At 49.7% G+C, this 23,131-nt stretch overlaps 1 protein-coding gene across 1 annotated transcript; it reads right to left on the bottom strand.

Annotated features, from left to right (window-relative positions):
• Positions 1–30: 30 nt before the first annotated feature.
• STX1B (syntaxin 1B) lies at positions 31–18,145 on the bottom strand. The gene is made up of 10 exons (XM_011378616.2): positions 18,067–18,145; positions 9,539–9,613; positions 9,237–9,336; positions 9,072–9,146; positions 6,712–6,785; positions 6,228–6,336; positions 5,969–6,042; positions 3,935–4,072; positions 3,718–3,828; positions 31–3,453 (listed from the first exon to the last, which is right to left on the bottom strand). Exons 1-10 carry the CDS (start codon positions 18,094–18,096, stop codon positions 3,373–3,375), a joined length of 867 nt encoding a protein of 288 aa, XP_011376918.1. The 5' UTR covers positions 18,097–18,145; the 3' UTR covers positions 31–3,372.
• Between the last annotated feature and the right edge of the window lie 4,986 nt (positions 18,146–23,131).

Genomic DNA, 23,131 nt, shown 5'->3' with positions numbered 1-23,131 from the left:
GGACAGAAGGAAGTGAGCACAAAGCACGCCCGCTGTTGGATTGGTTGCTATTTCTCCCGTCCCATGGGGCCCGACCTGGCCCAGGGTGGGGGTGGGGGGTTCTGGGGACAGGACATGCAGGGCTAGGGAGAGAGGGAAGAATTTTCCTGTGTTTTATCCATTTGCAACTTGGTCACCAATAGAGAGAAATTGATCTCTGAAGGCTAACAGGAGAGGGTGGCCTGGCTCTGGGCCCCCAGCCAGGCCCCAAGAGTCCTGTCTTCTCTGGGGAGGAGAGGGAAAGAGCTCTAGAAACCAACAGAGAGACGGAAGGGGCAGGGGCTCATGTCAGCAAACACGGCTACATCACATGACACGCCAGCAACACGGAAACGCCAACGCACACAGCTGCACAGCGGGCAGGGGCAGGTGCGGCAGAAGGGAGCCGGGGGCCACCCACTTTGTCCTTTGCGGGGCAGGCCGAGGGGGCTGGGTGAATGCATAGAACACATCATGTACACACATTCGAGGTGTCAACCCACAGGCACATGGGATGGACACACGCATTGTGCTTCAGGAGAGGCAGGGCTAGGAAGGGGGAGGGGAAGCATCGAGCCCTGGCCAGGCCTGAGACCACTCACAGGGCACCATGGTTGTAGGTATGGGGAAGGTGGGCAGCACACACTCCTCTGAGAACGTGCAAAAGACACTAGCCCCCAGACAACACACCAGCACACATACAGACACATCATGTGATGTGTGGGACTTGTGGAAGTTGGAGCATAGCAGACCCTCAGGGATCCTCTGGTCCAACTGAGGCCCAGAGATGGGCAGCTATGGGCCTAATGCCACTCCAGAAGGCAGCAGCATCACTTTAGCCATGGCTCCACCCTTCTCCTTGTGGCCCCAAGGTTGTGGGAATTCCAGGAACACCTGGGCCGAAAGAGTGTCCTGGCTGGGCAGCAAGAAGGAAAAAGGGGTGGAGAAATGCTGAGGCCTGCTCTGATGTTCCCAAAGAAGCCTGAGAAAGGGGCAGGAGCGCTGCAGTCAGGCACGGGGCAAACTTCCTCTCCTGCGGAAGGGCATTTGAGGAAGAGACAGGCAGGTGTTCCTCTTCAGGACAGCCCACCTTGGAGGTTACATGTATTGGCCACACACAGGCAGGGTCCAAACAGCCAGGTAGGGAAGAGGTTAGCTATCTGAGCTGGGATAGGGATGAGGAGGGTAATGCGTTCCAGAAGGTCATATCTGCATTCTCTCTCTCTCACACACACTCACACACACACACACACACACACACACACACACACACACACTCACATACAGTGGGACCCTGGGAAACAGTCTGCACACACTCTCGTGTCCTTCACCCTATGCACATGTATGCCCAACCCCAGGGCAGGACACGTTCCTGTACTTGTGTGTTCAGTCCTGTATATATGTGTGTCCATGGTTCTCGGCCATGGACTGGGTGGCTTCTAACATAGTCCTTTGCCCATGAACCTCCCACCTGCCACCAAACGCACAAATATACTTGTGCCTATACTGTCTACATCAGAAAGGAGTTAGCCCTTTCCTCGCCATCAGAAACCCAGGCCTGTGTCCCACCCTCAGTCTCACCCTGGTGGGGGAGCAGCTATTGCAGACATTTTAGCAGATGTGTCCAGGGGGTGGATCCTGGGACTTGGCTCACCTCAAGCAGCTGCTGCCATACTGGCCACTCCAGTATGTCTGAAATAAGCAGTTCCCCAAACCCAAGATCCCTGAGGCAGAGCCCAGAACATCAGATGGGGTGGTGGGGAAAAATACTGGCCTCTCCCAGTTCTGAGGTAAGTGTGTGGAAGGCAGGAATGTTCTCATCTTCAATCTGTCTGGGAGAGCCCTTGATATTGGCCTCATCGGTAATATTCTCACAATAGCCCTTCCCGGAGACATTCCTGTGCAAATGGGTGCGGGCCTGTATGGGCACCATGCCCATGTTAGCATGCATATGTGCTCCAGTGTGTATGTGTGTGTTTGGGTGTGGCCACCTACATGAGGCCTCCTCAGCCTATGCATGTGTGAGCCCATGTATGTACCAGCTCTCATGGGTGCAGGCCTATCCTCTGGCAGAGATACAAAAAAAGATAAGCATCTGGGCATGTGTGTGCAGGGCCTCTGAGATCTTATAGGGCAGGAAGCTCCAGTTGCACAATGTTGATGTAGCACTGTGTGGCCATCCCAGATACTGGGCAGCAGCTCTGGGGAGAGAGGGAGGGGCAAATAAATCTGTATAAACAAACATGGACAGGGCACATGTCCTTAAAGAGAAAAATGTGTGTATGCATATAATACATAGGGGGGCAGAAACACATATAGAAAGCACCTGTACACACACACAAACACTCACACAGACATATTCTAGATAACAGAAATATAGATTTCTGTGCCTACCCAAAACAGGTGTCCAGTGCACAATATGGAGGGCTCTCTCTGAGAAGACCCACCACCACTTCAGGCACATCCTGAAACACACACAGTATTTCTCACATCACCTGCTGGGGGAAATGTACATGTATCTACAAGCTAAGCTAGGTTATTTATAAGTATATACTTCCATTCATCTTGGCTGAACTCCAAGCTTACAATACACACACACACACACACACACACACACACACACACACACTCCCTGGGACATGTGTCTGGGGTGACTAAGCCAGGAAGGTTTGTTCTACGTCATGCTGGGGTACACCTAGATCCTCTGGGAATGTGGGTGTGAGCTTCTGTACACTCGTAACCTGCCCGATTTGTGACAGGGTGGAGGTGGGTGTCAGTAGAAGAAGTGCTGCTGCATTAGATTCAAACACTCAAACACAAAATTCCATGTACGCCAATTGTGTATCCAGGGATCTGTGGGGACACACACACACTCTCTCACACACACACACACACACACACACACACACACACACACCCCTATTCACAGAAGACAGAACGGGGCTTGGTGGGTTGCTGTGTTATACCTGGCCACAGTCTACACAGCTGAGCCAAGGAGGAAAGCTCAGACAACACACAGATTTGAGGTTGGGTTAAGAAAGGCGATGTGGTACTTCTACACACATCTATGCACATACACACACACGCTGGGGTGTCCACGCATCTCAAGCATGTACCGGCGGCATGCATGTTGGTGTGCATGTGTAATCACTATTTATGTGCAGGGGCAGGGGGTGGTCCATGGCACGATGAGGTCCAGGGACTCCGGGGTCTGATGTGAGAGGGTGAAGGGGAGGGCTGCCTGGGTCTGTCTTGGGGGTGAACCTGGAGCAGGGGATGGAGTTAAAGGGATGGTGGGGGTATTGCTCCCGATGTGGTGGGGGAAGGGTCTGGGGGAGATAGGGATGGGGGACCCTACAAGCCCAGTGTCCCCCCAATGGATGACGCCAAGACCACCCCCAGCACCACACAGCAAATGATGATCATGATTTTCTTCTGTAGGCAGAAAGGGCAATGGGGCAAAAGGAGGAGAGAGAGAGACAGAGAGACAGAGAGAGACAGAGAAATAAAGACAGAGCAATGGGGGAGGAAGGTATGAGGAAAAAGAAGAGAGGAGAGAAAACAGAAAAAGGAAGAGGTCAGAGCCAGAGATAAGGCCTTTCAGGGGATTTCATCACTTGCCTCAGCCCTGGCCTGAGCCCAGCCCCGCCCACCCAGCTAGGGCCCACCTGCCCCACCGGCCCTCCCTCCCCGGCTCACCCTCCGGGCCTTGCTCTGATATCTCACAGCTTTCTTGGTGTCTGACACAGCTCGTTCCACATAGTCCACGGAATGTTCCACGTTGTACTCAATGCGGTCGATCATCTCACCCTGCAGAGGCGATGTGCACAGGGAGGGGTGGGACTGGGCTGAAACGGGGAACCCCCGGAAGCTGAGGGAGGCTCCCAGATGGTGTGGCAGAGGGCAGAGGCAGTACCTGGCTCTCCACAAGCATGGCCATGTCTACAAACATGTCATGCAGCTCTCGGATGCTGGTTTCCAGTTTGATGATCTCGTTGTGCCTTGTCTCAATCTCGTTCAGCGCCTGCTTCGTCATCTGCGAGTCCATTTTGATCTAGGGCAATGGGGGGAGGCACTGAAAACCATCCTTCACCCCTATAAGAGCTTGGACTCTGCAGCCAGAGTGTCTGTGTTAAAATATGGCTATCACTCACTAGCTGTAACCGTGGGCAAATCATTTAACCTCTCTGGGCCTCAGTTTCCTCACCTAGAACATGTGGATAATAACAGTGCCCATTTCATTGTTGTTATGAAGATTAATTGAGATAATATGTATTCATTGATTAAAACAATACCTGGCACACATGAAGCACTAAAGAGAAGTTTGTTAAATTACAAGAAGTAAAACTTGTCCTGAGCCCAGGGCTGCCTCTGTCACACACATCAAGGAAGACTTGTAAAAGGAGACAAGGGGTCCAGGGCCCCCACCAGTACAGTGGCCCCCATATGGTCAGAGGCAGACAGGGTCATAAAAGAGGACACAGCAAAGCAGAGAAGGAGGCCCAGATGAAAAGGCAATGTGCTCACAAGTCCCCTGGAGCTCCCAAGACATGAGATGGGGGAAAATAATAAAAAAGTGCATTGCAGGCCTCAAGAGTCAGTGACAGAGAGACTCCAACCTTATCCCCACAGATGACTGGCCTGAACCAGGCTGCTCACTTCCCAAACCACTCACTGTTTAAACCACACCAAGCCACTCCTCTGCTCTAAAACCCCCCAGGGCTCCCCATTACCCACAGGCTACACACCTCTGCCTTAGCAGTCAAGGTCCAGGCTCCCTTTCTGCCCTCATCTCCTGCATATCCTATAAGAGCCAAAATCCTCCAATGGCTTTTTGGCAAGTGGTCCACTCTTCCTGTCTTTGTTCATTATGTTTCCTTTGTCTAAAATGCCCCTTGTCCATCTCCCCATATCCAAATGCTCCTTGTCTCTTAAGGCACAATTCAACGCCACTTCCTAGGAAGCCTTCCCCTGACTCTAGAAGTTAACTACTACCTTAGGTGCTATCTGCATCTTGCACAGCATTCAAGCAAGGTACCAACCACCCTGAATTGTAAAGATGGGTTTCCACTGCAATGATGGTGGCTTAATTGGCAGGGATCAGCCCCGTCTTCTTAGAACCAGTCACTAGGCTTTTCTCCATTCTCAGACAGACAGACAGACAGACAGACAGCCTAGGCAGAGCTATTTGGGTGGGCTCTAAGCTAACTGCCCACAATCAATTTGCTCAAAGCTAATTTAACGAAGACCAATTACCTAGGTAACAATTTGCTGAAAACTGCTAGACAGTCATTGAACCTACTTTAATCCTGGTCTAGAAATCTTAAACAGAGCCATTCCATCACCAGAAGCAGAAATAGAGAGAACTGGGCAGGCCAGGGCAAAAGTTAACAAAGGGAAAGAACTACAGCTGGGGGAAGCCTGACCATTCATGTATAAGATGACAAGGACAAGGCAGTGTGCAAAACTAAAACAGGTTTTTAAAAAATCTTCAAAATGCAGGCAAATTAGTCACTTGGTGAAATGACTGCATCAGTAAGGAGTCATGCATGTACTTAGTACTGAAGAGTCCTGACTTTGAACCTAGATTGTGGTTTCAAATCCTGACTCTGCCCCCAGCTGTGTGACCTCCACAAGTTAGTGAACTTCTTTGGGCCAGATTTCCTCATCCTTGATATGTGGCTCCCTCAGAGGGTTGTGGTGAAGATTAAATGAGTTTAGTAGGTTAATGTAAATACATAAAGAGCTTAGAACAGTCCCGGAACACTACTGTTTGCATTTTTATGGGAGTACCTTCCTGCTCTGCCCCCATGGTATTCCCCAGTTCCAGATCCAGGCTCTCCGCTGCCTGTAAATCCAGGGTGGACTTAGGATCTTGAGTTCAACCCAAGTTTGGGGAGGAGAGGCAAATGCTTTCCAAAAACAGACTCCACCCCCACCCGGGCCTCACATCATCTGTGAAGATGGCCAACTTCCCGCTCTCCAGCATGTCTTCCAGTTCTTCGTTGGTCGTGGTCCTTCCAGCTGTAGGGGAAAGTACTCCGCGCTCAGGGTTTGCGTCAGCCTGGGGGCCTGAGGTGGTGGGATGGGGCATGGACCCGGGAGACCACCCTTCCACTGGCCTTGGGCCAGGCACTCCCTCCACGTGGAGGAAGGGCCTGGAAGGAGGCTTGGGCCAGCCTGGGGAATTTGGAGTGGGGAACACGCACTGATCTCCAGCTGCCGCTGGATCCGGTCCTTGCAGCGGTCCCGGTACTTGGACTGGGTTGCGTTATATTCGGTCATTACTTCCACGAACTTCCGGGAGAGTGTGGAGTGCTGGGATGGGGGTACACATAACAGGAGGCAGGGAGCACACAGCAAGGGGGTGAGCCGGCAGCGCAGGAGTGGAATGGGTAGGAGGGGTAATCACGCCACGATCCCAATTCCTCACAAGTGCACAGTCCCCTACCAGCTGTCCCCCTATCCTACGCCCAAACAGGCGGCGGCCCAGGCTAGGGAAAGAAGTGATCCGTTCCCGCCCTCCGCTATAGCCCCGCCCAAAGCTCGCCCCCGCCCCGCCCCGGCTTTCCCTTGGCCAGGTCGGGTACCCGAGCTCTGCTTTGGCCCACCCACCCCCAACCCGCCCGGCTCCTCCCCTGCTCGGTTCGAGTCCGGTCCCGGTCCCACCCGCGTCTGGCCGCGGTCTCCTACCTGGGTCTTGCGGATGCGCAGGTCTGCGGAGGAACGGTTCAGCCCCTCCTCCTGTTCAATGCTTTGCTCGATCGCTGCGGGAGAGAGGACGCAGTGACCCGCGGGAGACCCGGGGCGTGTGGGGCGGGGGTCCGGGATGTATGAGGGGCCGACACCCCGAGGCAGGCCCCAGGCCTGTGAAGAGATGTCACACCCGTGGCGAGGGCTGACAGTAAAGGATCCAGAGTGAGAGGCAGGAGTCCGGAAGGTAGGAGGATGGAGACTGAGGGTCCGTGAGTCACCAGACAGAAGGGGACTATTTGTTCTTTCGGAAAGGTTGGGTCTTGGAGAGTCCCATAGCTGTAACTGCAGCTCAGTCCCACGAGAGGGTGTGGGCCCAGTCCACCGTGAAGGTCCCCTGTACGCAAGGAACTCCATTTCCTAAATCCTCTGGAAAGGGGCAGGAACCTACACTGGGATTTTTCTTCCAGGTGGGTCAGGTTCTAGTGGCCACCCTTTCTTTGGAAAATTCTAGGGTGAGTGGATGCATGTTCCAACAGAGAAAATAGCTTTCCCCCTGCCCTACAGGGTGATCCCTGTCTTGGGAATTCCCATGTTCTGGAAAAGTGTGCAGATTAACTGGGATTCCTGCTTCTGGATCATGCACTCCTGACACTCAGATTTTCTATAAAAGAGCTTGAGGTGCTCGAAAAACGCAGCAGGGATGAGTCACCAGGCCCTCTCAGACTTGGACGGGCCTCCTGAGAACATCACTTCTGTTCTCCTAGCAGTAGAGGAGGTATAGGGCTGGATGGCACCTGCACACTCCCTGCCAGCAATGTCAGGCAGTGCCTAAGTGACAACTCTGGCCCAGTTGCTGCAGGAAAAGCACAGGAACACACACCCAGCCCAGGCTGGGACCCTATTGTCGGACTTGGGGTTATGGCCCAGTCCTGAAGGATGGGGTCTCATTGACTTCTTACAACAGTCCTGGGAGTTCCATGATGTCGGCCCATGTTTAAAACTAGAAACTGAGGTTCAAATGGGTAAAATAAGTCACTCAAAGTCACAACGCAAAGCCTGAGCTTGTGCCACCACATAGCTAGTGGAAAATGGAGCATCTTCTTTCTTTTTCTGGAGGTCTGGAAGGTCAGCTTCTCTACACCACTTTTCCTATTTCTACTTGAACCCCTGAACCATGGAGTCCTCCTCATGGTCTAATAGAGACTATTAAGGTCAGAGTTGAATGGGCCCAAAGAAATCACTGTGCCCAGGGATTTTTAAACTATTCCACGGAACGCAGCTTTTGAGAAGAAACTTCAGGAGTACAGGGCCTCCCACCCCCAGTCCACCCAAAACGGCCTGACTTTTATGTGTTGTATGTATGGGAGTTCTTAGTAAGATTTCATGGGGAGGGAAAAAAGATTTTGCTACCGAAAAAAAAGCCAGATTTGAGATTGCTTCAGATTTTCTTACTGTACTGTTGAGGAAGCTGAGGGTATTTGTTTAGAATGAGCTAATGATGTAAACTGGATTCCCTCTGTCTGGATTTGCACTTCATGTGCTCCCAGCTTAGGTCATTTTCCTTTCCAGCACACTCTCCTGAGTGCAAAAGGTTTGTTTTTACAGATCAGCACTGGAGGCTAACACATGGCCTCTTGTTGAGACCAGGAGGGCATCAAGTCCCTGTCTTCATCTCCCTGCACCACAGTCAGAGGGCTCAGGGCCAGTCAGCTGACATAGTTCCAGTTCCCCAAGCAATGTGCCTCGGACAGAGTAGGTGCTTGGCAAATGTTTTCTAATGCTGAATTACCATAAGCATACAAATTAGCAACACGGTAACACTGCTATTCCCCTGGCGCCACAGACAAGGAGGTTCCCAACCCACACTGCTTCGGGGGAAGGTGGTTATTACCAGCACCCAAGTCCTTAAATTAGAACGAATACATGAGCCCTTGGCAAGTCCCTCCAGAAAGCTTGCCAGCCTCTGATGTCAGCCATACAGCCCAATCTGTCCTGAGCTGAAGATAACCAATTCAGAAGCATTTGCTGAACCCACCTACTAGGTGCTTAGTGCTATGCCTGGCACCTGTTCTAGAGAAATGAGGCCTTAATGAAACTAACGCCACTTGGAAGACTATATTTTTATGGTGGACCTTCATGCTGATGGAACCAGCAGAGCTCATATGCAAATTAGCCTTCTCTCCCTAATTTCCCTGTTGTGTATCTTTCTCCAAAGAATCTGGAGCAAGGAGGGAAATCTGGGGTTTTGTTTAGGAATCTGGCTCTTAGAAGTCTGTAGGCATTCCTGATAGAGAGGTCTGTCTGGTCCACTGGAAGGCAGAGTTTTTTCTCCTGAGTCAGGGGATCGCAGTCCTCACCTTTCAACTTGGACCGAACTTTGTTGGCCGTCTTCTTGATGTCTGCAGTGAGGTCCTCCAGCTCCTGTTTGGTCTCTGCGTGGGAGGCAGGGTGGATGAGAATTCTGAGTGCGACCCCAGACTCCTTCTCCCCCCAGCCCACAGCCATCCCGCAGCAGCACTCACTCTCATCTGGGTTGGGGGCGGCCAGGATGGCGCTATGCTGTTTTTTCACTTGTTCCACATCCTCTGACAGCTTCTCAATGCAGCCCCGGATCTCTTCCACCTGGGGCAGCAAATTGGCTATACCCAGCCAAGTCTTTAGGCCAGACAAAGGCTTCCAGGGGGCTCAGTAAGTGTTCAGGGAAATGGGCCAGACCCAGAGAGACTGGTAAAATGCCAAAGAGCGGGGGCGGGGGGGACAGAGAGAAGGAAATTGTCGGCTGAGGGCCGTGTTCTGAGTCTGGGGGCATTGTAGGCTCAGTTACCTGTTCAAAGAACTCATCCATGAAGTGGTCCCGATCCACATGGACCACCTCCTCCTCATCATCACTGTCTTTTGCCTGGGAGGCAAAGAAAGATGGAGACCATAAGCAGCCCCGGCCCTGGTCCTGCTGCTTCCAGCTTTAGGCTCAGAGCAAGGATCTGAGTGGAGTACATGCAGAGGGCACAAGCAAGGGCCCCAAGCAGTCAGAATGGACACTGGATATCTTGTGGAACAGGGTCCTGGGGGCCAGGTAGATGACAGCCTAAAGGACACCTTGGAGGGAATTAGCAAAAGGCATCCTTTCAGGAGTGGATGTGGCCCTGTGGGTGCAGTCACCCTAGAGGCAGGTGGCACTCAGGACAGCTACTATTAACCAACCAGTAGGGAAGTATTTCAATGTTGTAACAACCAGCTAAATGTCAGCCTTGCAATAATTGGCTCTGGGCTCTGAGAAGGGGTCTGGAATGGAGTCCCAAGAACCTAACCCTCTCCACCCTTTCCCTAGCCACTCCTGCCCAGGCCTTACTTTGCTTCCCTCCTCTTCCCCTCCAGCCACTGTCCCCGAAGCAAGGTCAGTTCACTGTCAGCTGCGGACACCAGGTTGAGCAAGCACAGTCAGGCCCAGTGAGGGCTGGAGGAGAAACAAGCAGCACCCTGACCTCATTTGCTCCCTGTGCCTTTCTCCTCTTGCCCACCTGCATCCCCCTCCCCCTCCAGTTGCTCTGCCCCTTGCCACTCTCACTTGCTTTCATCCAGCCTCTTCTAACTTCACACTCACCCACTCTCACTTGCTTGGATTTCCCAGTTGCAACCTGCAGCTGCTCAGCCCTCCACCCCCAGGGCTCAGAGACACAAAGGGATTTACCCACCCACACCTCCACCGACAGACAGACCCCTGACACAGACAGAAAGGCTGACACACAAGGCACACAGAGACAGGCCCACTAACACCCACATGGAGATATACTGACATGCTGATGGTCAACCGCACACAGACCTACAGCAAAGCTGAATGCTGACACATATGGACAGAGCCGGTCACCAGCACCCCCAGGGATATTTGGGAGGGCCCTCTGAGCCTGTTCTCCTAGCTCCTCCAAGCCTCAGTTCTGCATCCTCATTCAGAGCTGGGAAAGAGAGGTGGGCAGGGAGGGCTCCCCAAGGCTACACACTCCTGACTCAAGACTCTTCTGCTTGGGACAGAAGTCTGACAACAAAAGCTGAGCCCTTCAAGCTTAATTACACCTGGAGCCCTAATCAGCCCTGATGGAAATTTAAACAGAATTCACCCTGATTTCCAGAAAGACCCTGGCCAAAACTCAGACAGACGCTAACCACCAGAGCCTGAATGAAATCGAGACAGGATCCAAAAGGCGTCTACCTGGGGAATAGCCAGTTGGGATCTAAAGAGAACTCACACAAAACTTCAATAGGGTCCGAGCAGATCGCAGACAGGACCTGACAGAAACCAGACAGGCTTAGGCTGAACCAGACTCGGCACATACAGATCCCAGACAGCTCAGATCAAACCTAGACAGAGCCAGATGGGACCTAGATGCAATCTAGACAGCCAACCGAACTTGGAATCAGCAGAGCCCTGACAGCACCGGAAAGAGCCCGCAAGCCCAGAGGAGACCCAGCCAGACACTCTTGAAGCCACCCCAGCTTCTTGCTCAAGCCCTGCCCCCAAACTCCAGGGATTCTCCCCACAGACACTGGGCCCCACATCATGTCAGAAAGTGTGTTTAGCATTTACATTTAATTTCCAGACAATCCCAAATATCCACTGGAAACGGGAGGCTCCTCCATCTCTGCCCACAGCTGTCCCAGAAGTAGAGGCGGGTCTTGGGGATCCTGATGGGGCTTCTGGCTTCTTAAGCCTACACTTGATCCAGGACCACCATGATAGACTTCGACCCTTAAACCTCTGGGATGCTCAGCTCATCTCTGAGGACCTGCTGGCCTCCCATAATGCTCTGTCCTCAAAAAGCCAGCTGCCCCATGAACTTTCCTTCCCCTAGCACCAAAAGAAGGCCGGCCCCTTCTCTGCCTTCAAGCACTCAGCCCTCAGCCCAGCTGCCCACAGGTCATGAGGCCTGTCACTGGCCCAGGTGCCTAGAAACTCTCTTGTTTTGTCTCTTGCCCTTCCTCATGCTGACTTCAGACTTCTTGAAGTCTAATTTCTATCTCCCCTGTTGTTCCCAAAGCCAGTGCCCTTAGATTATCCCCTGAGGCATCTCTGGTACCTGTTTCTTTGTCCTTGACAGAGGAAGAAAAGTAGAGGGCTCAAGTATGACTTATTTGATGTAATAATTACAGAGAGCTGAGACCTAACAATCCTCTATGGTTCACAAACACTTTTGCATCTATAGTCTCTTTTGATCCTCAGTACCATAGTCCTGATGAGAAAAGCAAAGCAACTATCATTGCCCCCATTTCACAGATGAAGGAATGGGATGTCAGGGAGGGGAAAGGAAAGTGACTTGCCTGAAGGCACCCAGGCTGAAAGGGGCTGGGAAATCATAGGCATCTAACACATGCCTTCCCCAACTGCCCCTCCTAAGGCCACCTCCTTCTGGGAACTCTGTCAGCAGCTATTTCCCCTCTCACATAGCTCCTGCTAATGCCCAATATGGGTTAGGCTATGTGCCCCGAAATCCTAGCAAAATATTACCTTTTAATAGCACCTCTGCATAGACCTTACCTTCTTGTTATCACATTTAATCTTCACTAAAACTCTATGAGAGATATTCAATAATTTATTTTCTGTATGTAAGCTTTTATCTTTGACCACTGAATGGGCAAGTAAGAGCCCTATCTGTTATATTCATTGTTTAACCCCATTGCTTACACAGGGACTGGTACATAGACATTGCTGAATAAACATGAATGAATAAATGAGTAATCAGAATTAGTTTCTACATGTCATTAAAATATCTATCATTCAACTGCATTATTAGGTCGAGTTTGCACAATGTTCAGCCCTGGTTGCTCTTATCGACTTGATTATTTTATCTACTAGCAAAAACTTTTAGACTGTCATTGTATCTAGCAGAATACAGCTAATAAATATAAATACACAATGGTGAAAAAGAAATTCTGACTTGAGCCAATTTTTCCCCTAGACTTAGAGTTCATGTAGCTTCTCCATTAGGTAAAGTTTAGCTCATCACATGAGTTTGTATTTGATGTAAGAAATTTAAAGGTGTATTGATATTTTTCTTAATTTCAGAAAAAAAAAACTATGAAGACCATTGACCAACATAATTATAATTATGGCAAACATTTATATAGCATGTTATGGATGTGATTCTATGTACTCTGCTACATTTATCCATTTAATTCTTACACATAATCCCGAGGTAGATATTATTATAGCCCCTTTTTATATAGAAGAGGAAAATGAGGCATAGAGAGGCTAAAGAACTTGTCCAGGTAAGCAGCTAGAAGGCCACATGACTTCTCCCCTCTGAGCCTCAACCTCTGCATTTGCCGAATGGCAATAATGTCAACCCCAACTGGTGGGCAGGAGGGCAATGAGAACAAGCAGAAAAATGGCTGATGCTACCAGAGAAAGAATGGATGCTCAGGGTTGGCCATTTTTCTTGCCCCTCCCATGTTACAGATGAGGAAACAGGCTCAGAGAGGCTGCTTGACCTGTCTAAGGCTTCACAGCAAATAAGGCCAGAGATGGAACCTTAACTATCTGATGCTAAATTCCAGGCTCTTTCACCTCTACCCTTCTATTCCTACCTGGCCCCAAAGAGTCTGTTTGCTGTTTCCTCATTACTGCTAAACACCTGTGGCCAGGACAGCAAACCAGTAAGAGGTGCCTGGCTACAGGAAGAGCTCAGACAGGAAGCCAGGCATTCTAGCCTCCGCTTGACTTGCTGTATGACCCTAGGAAAACCTAAGCTCCTCTCCAGGCCCAAGTCCAGCTGTTAAATGGGTGGACTTGTGCATGCACTCACCAAGGGTCCCCCCTGCTATGAGCACAGCCTCCATTTCTGGGAGAAGTTGGCCAGTCTAAAAGAAAACAGGCTGTGGGCAAATAAGACTACCTAAGAAAAGATCAAATGTACCCCAATCCACTTTATGGAAAATTCAAGTCTCCATTTCCCAATGTGCAAAATGAAGACGATAAAAATTAAATACATCTAACACACATGTACTGACTACTATGACTTTGGCCCTGTTACAAGTGCTTTGAATTTCTCGTTTAATTCTTACAACCACTCTATGAAATAGATACTATTCTTATTCCCATTTGACAGAAAAAAGAAACTGAGGCATAGAAAGATTAAGTAACTTGCCCAAGATTTTACAGCTAATGGATGAGGATAGGGTGGTGCTTGGCTTTGAACCCAGGCACTCTGCTCTTGATGGCTCACCAACTCCTCAAGCACTCGAGAGGATTAAACGAGAGAGTGCAGAGATCCTGGGCACCATCTGGAACCACCTTGAGAATAGGATCACCAGATCCAAGCCTCTAGCTTCAATCCTTCCCCATCGGAGATACCAAGGCCTCTCGTGGGTGTGTGTCAGTGGCAGGAGACAACATAGACAGGTGCATAGATGGAAGGAAGAGAGGGACAATGTGAGCCAGCAAGTCAGTGACCAAAGAGACAGATGGTGAGAGGGTGACTAAAAGGCAAAAAGAGACTGGAACTGGGTGATAGAAAAGAAACAGAGTGTGTGGGTATGTGCGTGTATAAACACACATGGGGGCCCATGTACACACACACGTGCTCACATGTGCTCCTCAGGGGTGCAAGCATCACTTGACCAAGAGGCAGCAGCCTCTCTTCACAGCACCCCTGCTTCTGTCCATCTGTCTCCCTGAGCAGGGCCTCTCCTCGTCCCATGATCCAGCCTAGTCCTCCCACCCCAACCTCTCTCCTCCACCTTCCCTGCCTTACCACTTACTCCCTTCTTCATCCTCCCTCTGCCCCACAGAGTCATTCATTCATTTAACAGAATATATGGTGTGTGCCTAGTTCTCTTCCAGATGCTGCTGAGAATACAGTGGTAAACAAGACAGGAAGGTCCTGCCTCCAAGGAGCTGACATTCTAGTGGAGGGAGACAGACAATGAAAAATGAACAAGACAATCTCAGATTGTGCTAAATAGCAGGAGGGAGATAAACCAGGAGATGTGACAGAAATGGGCAACAGAGGTGGCTTTATACAGGACGGTCAGGGAGTGACACTTGAGCTAAGTCCTGAAGGAATTAACTGTGCCACAATCTGAGGAACATAGAATTCATGGCAGAGGGAAAAGTGTTCCAGGCAGAAGGATTGGTACCAACCTATCGCCCAGGTTCTCTTGGTCCCTGCCTTCTCTCTTGCATACCTGGGCCACTCTTACCTTATGTTATTTTAGGTATGCCTTTCCAAAGCACCTACTGTGCCCTTCCCATACCTGAGTGCTACACAGAGGAGTCAGTCTCCGCCCTCAGGGTGCAGGACTTGTCCTATAACGGCTTCCATTCCCGCCTGGCCTTGGATTCAAGCTTCTCCACCCCAGGCCCCCATTTCCCAGTCTTCCCATTTCCTCTCATCTCCTGACTTCCCACTCCAAAGCCTCCTCACAAGCTCTAGCCCACAGCATGTCTCCTTGTGCTTTCTCTCTCCCACCAACCTTCTCTACCTCACTTGCCCCACTTCCTCTCCTCTTAAGCTTCATCCCTGGCCCCAGTCCTTGAACCCTGGGACACTAATCCAGTTGATGAACTCCCCATCGCAGCCTCCACTCCAACCCAGGGCCTCTCAGTTCCCAACCAAAGGTAGTTGATGAACCAGAGACAGAAAACCCTGGTTCAACCTCAGCTCTGCCATTGACAGCTGTGTGACCTTGGGCAAGTCAGGTTACCTCTGTGGCCCTCAATTTACTCCAAAATAAATTAGGGTCACATCCTGCCCATCCCAGGGGGCTGATGTGAAGTTCAAGAGAAATAAAGAAGTCAGCTGTGGAATAACAAACACTCATAGAGCATTGCTAGGTAACAGGCCTTCTTCTAGGTACTTTTTGCATAGTAACTAATTTCAACCCTAAGGACAACTTGGCGAAGTGTGAATTACTCTCAATTCACACATGAAGAAACTGAGCACAAGAGAGGTTAAGCAACTTATCCAAGGTCACACAGGAGTAGCAAAGCTGGAATTCGAATCCAGACAGTGACTCCCAAATCTGCGTCCTCAACTGTTGTGATAAACAGATCTAAGAATGCCTTGGGAACTCTAAAGCACTGTTGGAAAGTTGATCAGGCCCCCTGGGCTGACATCTCCTCCTGCCACTGCCCCACCCCATCCCATTCAGCCTCTTAGAGACCCCTTTTCCAGGCCTCCCATGCCCTGCCCAGTCTCCCCTGCCTCCAAGCCTCTTTGCTCTCAACCCTGACAGAGACCCTCAGCACTCCCTGTGTCTGGCAGCTTCTTTTTGCCCCACCCACCCAAATCCCCAGTTTCCCTGAGCTGTGACTAACACCAGAGACATCAGTATTCACCCAGCCCCCTTCACTCCTACACACTACTTCCCACTTCCTCCACCTGGCTGCTCCCAGCAGCCCCAGCAGACAAGATTCCTCACCTCTGGCCAGGGTCTCCTGACTCAGGGTCTCCTGTATCCTCCAGATAAGGATTCCCATCCCTGCCTTCTCCTCCATCTCTTTTCCTTCCCTCTCTACTACAATTCTACCATCTCACCCCAAAACTACTTTCCATTTCTCTGGGTTTTGGAGTCATGGAATAGTTTTGAAAGCTGAGAATCTGGATTCAAATCTGGGCTCCTCACTTGCTAGCTGTGTGGCTTTGGGTGAGTTATTTAACCACTCTGGACTTTAGTTTCCTCAGCTATAAAATGAGGTTGTCTCTCAGTCTACCTATCTTACCAGGAGATTGGTGAGGGTCTAACAAGATAATGGATGACAACTTGCTTTAGATGAAAACTGCATCATGAGAGAAGGGTAGTTTAGAGCACTGGTACTGCCTGGATGCCTTTTATCAGCTATGTAACTTTGGTTAAGTTACTTAACCTCTCTGGGCCTCAGTTTCCTTATCTATAAAATGGGATAATACTAGTACATATTCAATTAATTAATATGTCTAAAACACTTAGAACAGTGGCTGGCACATGAATGTTGGTTATTTTTATTACTGTCATTTTCCTGATGCCTATTCGGTAAAAGTTTAATAAAGAAATGAACCTTCAAAATTCCCTCCCTCAACCACCAGTTCCTCCTTCCTTCCCACTTGCCAACCCATCTCTCCCTAGAGACAACCATCACTTGCCTCCAAGCCCTTTCCTGCCATCTCTCTGTAACCTGGTTCCCCACTCCCAAATCCAGGGGGCTCTCCAAAGACAGTTTTTTACCCACAGTGTTGAGACTTTTGTTTCAAAGGCTAAAAAAGCAGAGACACATGTCAGTGCAGCAGATAGGAAACCCAGATTCCAGTCTGATCCTCCCACCCACTTGCTTGGTGACCTTGGGCAAGTTCCTGCCCATCTCTGAACCTGTTTCCTTATCTGTCAGATGGGGGTAAATCAGCTGGGGCTAGTACTTTATTAAAATAACACCACACTGGAGCACACCACAGGCTGTGGGCTCTGCCTCCCAAGGCCCCAGGTCATTTCTCCAAATTCCTCAGTATCCTCCCTGCCCCAGAAACCATTTTCACCAAGACCCTATCCCTCAGCCTCTCCAAGTGGCAGCCTTCACTGCAGACACCAGTCCTGCCCTCCTTCTCCTGTCACCCGAACACTACTAACTGCTTGGCCAGACTCCTAGAGCCTGGTCTCTTCAGGCCTGCAGACCAGGGGCCCATGTCAGCCCACCCTGACTGTTCAGGATACTCCAGTTCCCCCAGCAGAGCACAGTCCATGTCACACAACCCAATTCCATGGCCCCGAACCTGGAACCTCCTCTCCCCTCTCCTCTGCAACCCCATCTCCCACCTCTGGGGTCACCCCATCTCAGACCGTTGGCCACCTAAGGCCACTCCTTCCCTCCTTGTCTCTGAGAGGTGTCCCCTCCCCATGGAGAGCAACACATGTGTGTGCTCACACGCAATTCATTCACTGCCAAGTGTTGGCATCTCAGTCCGGACCTGTGTCCTTCTCCATAGCATCCCCCATTTCATCCCCCATTCCCGCTACACTCAGCCTGGTCCAGTAACAGCCCCATCCTTCTAATTCGGTAAATCTGCCTGGGGCTGACAGCACCCTCCAATTCTCTCCTGACATTCACTCTTTCCCATCCCCAGATTAGACCCTGAGGCCCTTCTGGAAATGTGGGGTGTCCAAGGCCCCTGAGACTTCTCCAGCCCTTTGGGTCTTAACGGCTTCCACTCCCTTCTGGCCACTATCCCCAAAATGCAGGTTCATGGAGAACATCAGGTGCCTCCAGATACTGTGGTGCCTCTGCTACCAACCTCCAGTTGCCCCCACATTCCAGCACCTTCCCCACTCCACCCCCACACGCTCCCCAAATACTAGGGTCCCTCCCCCCATTTTCCCCACCCCCAAGCTCACACTCCGCAGCTCCTGAGTCCGATCCTTCATCCTGCGACGGCTCCTCCTCCTCCTCGTTCTCCTGCCTGTGCTGCTGCTCCTGCCTCCTGCCTTGCTGCTGGAGGCCGGGGTCTGGGGGTGCCCTGGGGCACCGGAGCCGCTGGAGGGGGCGCCGCGGGTGGGGGCGGGGCCGGGGGCGGGGGGCCGAAGACCCGGCAGTGGCAGGGGCCTGGATCAGGCTCGGCTCTGCCGGGGCTGCGGTGGCGATGCGGCTGCGGCACAGGCTTGGATGGAGGGATGCGGGAGCTGAAGCGCGGGGGAGGGGGGGAGGGATGTAAGGAGGAAGGGAGGGAGCGGGGAGCCTGGAAGGGGCGGAGAGCAGGGGGCATGCGCAGCGCCGGGGGCTGGGGGCGCCTGGGGGTTGTAGTCCGGGGGAGGGGGACCTAGGGAGAGGGGAACTTGAGAGTTAGAGCCGGGTGGGGAAGGAGAGCAAAAGAAGTAGAGAGAGCTGCAGAGAAAGAGGAGATGCAGCGGGAAGCACAGAGATGCTGGGATGGAGTGGGGGTGGGAATGGAAGAGCAGAAAGAGGGGGCAAGGGAATGAATTAAGGGACTAACCTAGGGAGAGGTGCTGTGGATCCTGACACCAGGAGATATAGATATATTTTATGGTTTCTGTCTAGGAGTATCTGTGTGGGCCTGGGCATGACTACCCCTGCGTGTGTGTGTGTGTGTGTGTGTGTGTGTGTGTGTGTGTGTGTCCCTGCAGGAGGCTCTTTGGACACTAGAAATAGCAAGACTGACCCTCTAGGTGGCTTTTGTGATGCAAGGAATTAGTCAAGCCTAGCTGAGAAAGATTAAGGGCATGTTTTTTTGAACAGCCTTCCATACTCTTAAGTGTGAGGGTCCCTGGCAGTGGGGGGGTCTCAGAGTTCTGCTTGTCTCCTTCCACAGACAGGATGCTCACTACCTACCCGGATCTCCTGGCCTATGCTTAGCTGGTTCTGACTGATAAAAATGAAATTTGTCCATATCGGGTGGAGAATTCTGGTACCCTGAGGGTCCAAGTACCCTGCATTCCTCTTCTTAATTCCCACCTCTCCTCTCCGCATTTCCATGTCCTCACACGATATCAACTCCACTTCTGCAATGGGGCTTTGGCCCTAACAGGCCTTAAACCTGTTCTTGTCAAGTACCCAGTGACCTCTTTGATACCAAATCCATCGACCACTTGTCAGGCTTTATCTTCCATGATCTTTCAGTGACACATGACCCTGATGACCTCTCTCTTCTTTAAACCCTTTCTTGGCTCCCAGCCTGCCTCCTGTCCGTCCTCCCCACCCCCGCCCTGCTCCAAACCTCTGGATATTGTTTCCCAGTCGCCTTCCAGATTCTTCCCTTCTCCTACAACCCCTTAACAGCAGGGGTCCCTGGGGCCCATCTCAGATTCTCTTCTCTTCTTTCTTTACCCTCTTACCTCCCCAGGTTCAGCTGTACCTACATGCCTACAATACCCACATCTATACCTGAAAGCCAGGTCCTGTTCCTCAAAGACAGCACCTACTATGTGCCTGAGCACTGAGCTGGGCACCAAGGACGCAGAGGCAAAAGATGCGATCAGAGACATGAGTAAATCCATAACTCTAGTGAGTGAGGCCAGGGCTTTGATGTTGGAACCTCCAAGACTGTTGTGGCCTTGCCTTCCCCCATGGTACTTCTTCCTGTGTTCTCCATCAGAGATGGCCTCTCTGCTACCCTGACACTCAAAGCAGACAGAAAGCTGTCCTTGGCTCCCACCCCCATCCATTATGAGCATCCACTATGTCCCAGGTGCTACCATAACCCTCCCAATTTCATAGTTGCTACTGCTATTATCCCACGTGTACAGATCAGGAAACTGAGGCTTAGAATGATTAAATAACAGATCCAAATTCACAGGTTAGGAAAGGGCATGACTGGGGATCTCACTTGCATATTTTGATTACAAAGCCCATTCTTGTAAAACCACAATGTTATAGCTCTTCCCTCAATGGCCAAATCCAGACCCACCTCTGGGTCTTTTCCATCCCCACCACCTCAGGTCAGTCTAGGCTCTCATCAGCTTTCACCCGGACCATCAGAACAGCCTCTTCTCTGATCTTCCCACCTGCAGCTCCTTTCCTTCATGTCCATCTTTCTTCCCACCTAACTAGTGTGATTGTCCCCCAAACCAATGTGATCATATCAGTCCTCTGTACCAATAACTCCCATTACCCTACAGCTCCCTGATTATTCTCAGTAGCTTCTCTGGCATTTGAATCTCACCACCATCACTTCATCTCTCCTACTACTTCCTTCTCTGTGCCACAGACCCAAGGCCTTAACCACACCAAGGAATCATAGACTCCAAACACCTCAGAGTCTTTCACTGTGCCATTTTCTCTGCCTGGTACACTGTTTCACTCTTGCTTTGATGGTCATACTTCTCATCCTTCAAGGCCCAGTTCTGGCCCCTCCCAGCAGTCCAGGCAGACAGTCTTATGAGGTAAGGGCTAAGTCTGCTCCTCCACTAGACCAGACTGGGTCTGACTCACGTCTGGGCACAAAGTAGATGTTCATTACAAAGCATCAGTAGAACCAGGCCAACCCCTGCTCAGAAAACCTCTCTGGTTCCGCATTGCTCAGACTTAACCTGACTTCCCACTTTAGCATACCTCATCTTTCATGTACTCTGATTCCAGTCTCAAGTGATTCCCTACATTTTTCCCACCTCCACGTGTTTCCTCATGTCATTCCTGATCCCTAGAATACCCTATCCTCTCAAAGCTACCTCTACCTTTCTTTCAAAGCGTAGCTGTTGGAGTCTTTTTTGACCCTCCTGAAGCTGGAGAGAAAGCCTGTTAAATATATAAGTTACCCGGCCTCTACTCTAGAAATACTGATTCAGGAATCTGGGTTAGGGCCCTGAATTTTTTACAGTTACCTCTGGCAATTCTTATTTTCAGTCAAGTCTGGGAGCCACTGTTTATCAGGTAGGCAAGGCTAAGTAAGGCTAGGTTATGCTGTGTGAGAAATATCCCCCAAATCTTAGTGACTTAATACAACAAAGCTCTATTTTTGCAACAGATTCGGGTTACTTCCCAGAGCATCTGTCCTTCAAAGAAGACTCAGCGCTTCAGGTGGAGAAATTTATACACAGCTTATCAACATGCTGGACTCCAAGTGCTTCATATTCAAGGATCCTATCTGATTAATCTCTGCCTCCCCATGGTGCCTGGCACAAGACCTATCACATCTGCTGTGCTCAGAAACAAATAAATGCATACCAGTTTGACCTCTTCACCCATTTACCACTAAGTATTTACTAGGACTCTACTCTTTGTATGAGGACTATTCTATGGTGCTAAAGACACAATAGTGTGGAAAACAAACATCAACCCGACCCTGTGGAGCCAGCTACCTAATTTCTCTGAGCCCTAATTTCCAAATCTATAAAATAAGCTATATTACTCACCCCTCAGGCACAGTGTGAGGATTTACTGAGAACGCCATTTATAACTTGAAAATCTCAATTTAAGCAGATGCAAATGAGCACTGTTATTCTGGTGAAACTATTACCTATTTTAAATAATTATATCCTGCTCCTCCATCCCTCACATCCAGTTTTCAGGTTTTATTCATCAGGCACCTGGAATTTGGTAGCACATCTTTCTCCTCACTATTTCCACTTCCCCCTTAAATCATCATCAACCTGTAAAGTGAATATTAACAGTTATAATAATAGCTATAATCTGCAATAGATCAGAAACTTGTCCATTAGCAGGTATGCAGTTGTTAAAAAGAATATATTATTCTTATATAGTATTTATCATGTGCCAAGCTCTGTTTTAAGTGTTTTATATGTATTAATTCATTTAATTTTCACAACAACCATCTAGGATTACTATTATCTCAGTTTATTGTTAAGGAAACTCAAGCACAAAGAGTTTAAGTAGCTTACTCAAGGCAGGAGCTGGAATCCAATCCAGGCAGAAATCCTGAACTATTGAAACATTCTCCTAGTCAACTAATATCTGCCTCCTGGGAGGCTCATTCCAGCCCTTCTCTCCACTAAAACCAGAGTCAATGTAATGCAGCGAAGACTGGATCGTGGTGGTGACTTTGTAGAAATATTGTGGGAGAACTGATGTCATTACAATATTGAGTGTCCTGTGCATTTACATGGTATAGCTAACCATTAATTTAAGACCTCTTTAAAGTCTTTCAATAAAATTAAAAAATTTTTCTCTCATGAAGGATATTAACATATTTTTAAAAATTTATTAAGATACTTTATATTTCTATAAATAGTATTTTCACATTTCCTAAAGTCAGTTGCTGTGATTTATAAAGGCAATTTAAGATATTTCTCTTATTCCAGCAAACTTGCCTCCACATACAGCCAGAGCCAGAGACCCAGGAGTGATCTAGGACCCTCCCACTCCCTCACCACCCCTTCCAATCTGCAACTGTGTCTGACAGACCCTTTCTCTTTAGTGGTTGTTCCTCCAGGCCTCAGCACAGGCCTCATTATTTTTGACCTGGGGTGATTTTTAGCTGATCTGCCAAACAACGTTCACATGGCCAGGACTATTGCCAACACTTACTCTACATTTGTGCAAATAGAAACAGGTGTCCCTTTCTCATGATACTCTACTTCTATCTGTCATATAATTGTTGTAATAAATATGCAAATTTATGATAAAGAACACACACACACATTTTTTCTTATACAATACATTCATTCCACACCTTGATATTTAACAATATATTTTGAAGTGCTTCATATTTATACATAATGGACATCTTCATCCTTTTTAACAGTTGCATATCTGCTGATAGACAAGTTTCTGATCTATTGCAGATAATATCCATGAAGCACATCAGTGAAGAACATTGATGTGTCATTTCATATATGTGAATTAAAATTTTATTTCTCTACCCTTTGCAGCTGGTATGGACTTTTGACTTGCTTTGACTGATAAAATATGGCAGTACTGTTGTGTAACTTCTGAGCAGTGCCTCAAGAGACTTTGTAGCTTTTGTTTCTACTCTTACCCTCTTAGAAT

Source organism: Pteropus vampyrus, unplaced genomic scaffold (genome assembly GCF_000151845.1).
Source record: "Pteropus vampyrus isolate Shadow unplaced genomic scaffold, Pvam_2.0 Scaffold347, whole genome shotgun sequence".
NCBI classification, from domain to species: Eukaryota; Metazoa; Chordata; class Mammalia; order Chiroptera; family Pteropodidae; genus Pteropus; species Pteropus vampyrus.
The sequence above is the reverse complement of the archived record's forward strand: the minus strand, read 5'-3'. Positions and strand labels throughout refer to the sequence as shown.

Coding starts and splice junctions, on each gene's coding strand:
- STX1B (XM_011378616.2), bottom strand. CDS start 18,096: ATGAAGGATCGGACTCAGGAGCTGCGGAGT. Junction 9,614..18,066: donor GGACTCAGGAGCTGCGGAGT/GTGAGCTTGGGG, acceptor TTTGCCTCCCAG/GCAAAAGACAGTGATGATGA. Junction 9,147..9,236: donor CGCCCCCAACCCAGATGAGA/GTGAGTGCTGCT, acceptor CCTCCCACGCAG/AGACCAAACAGGAGCTGGAG.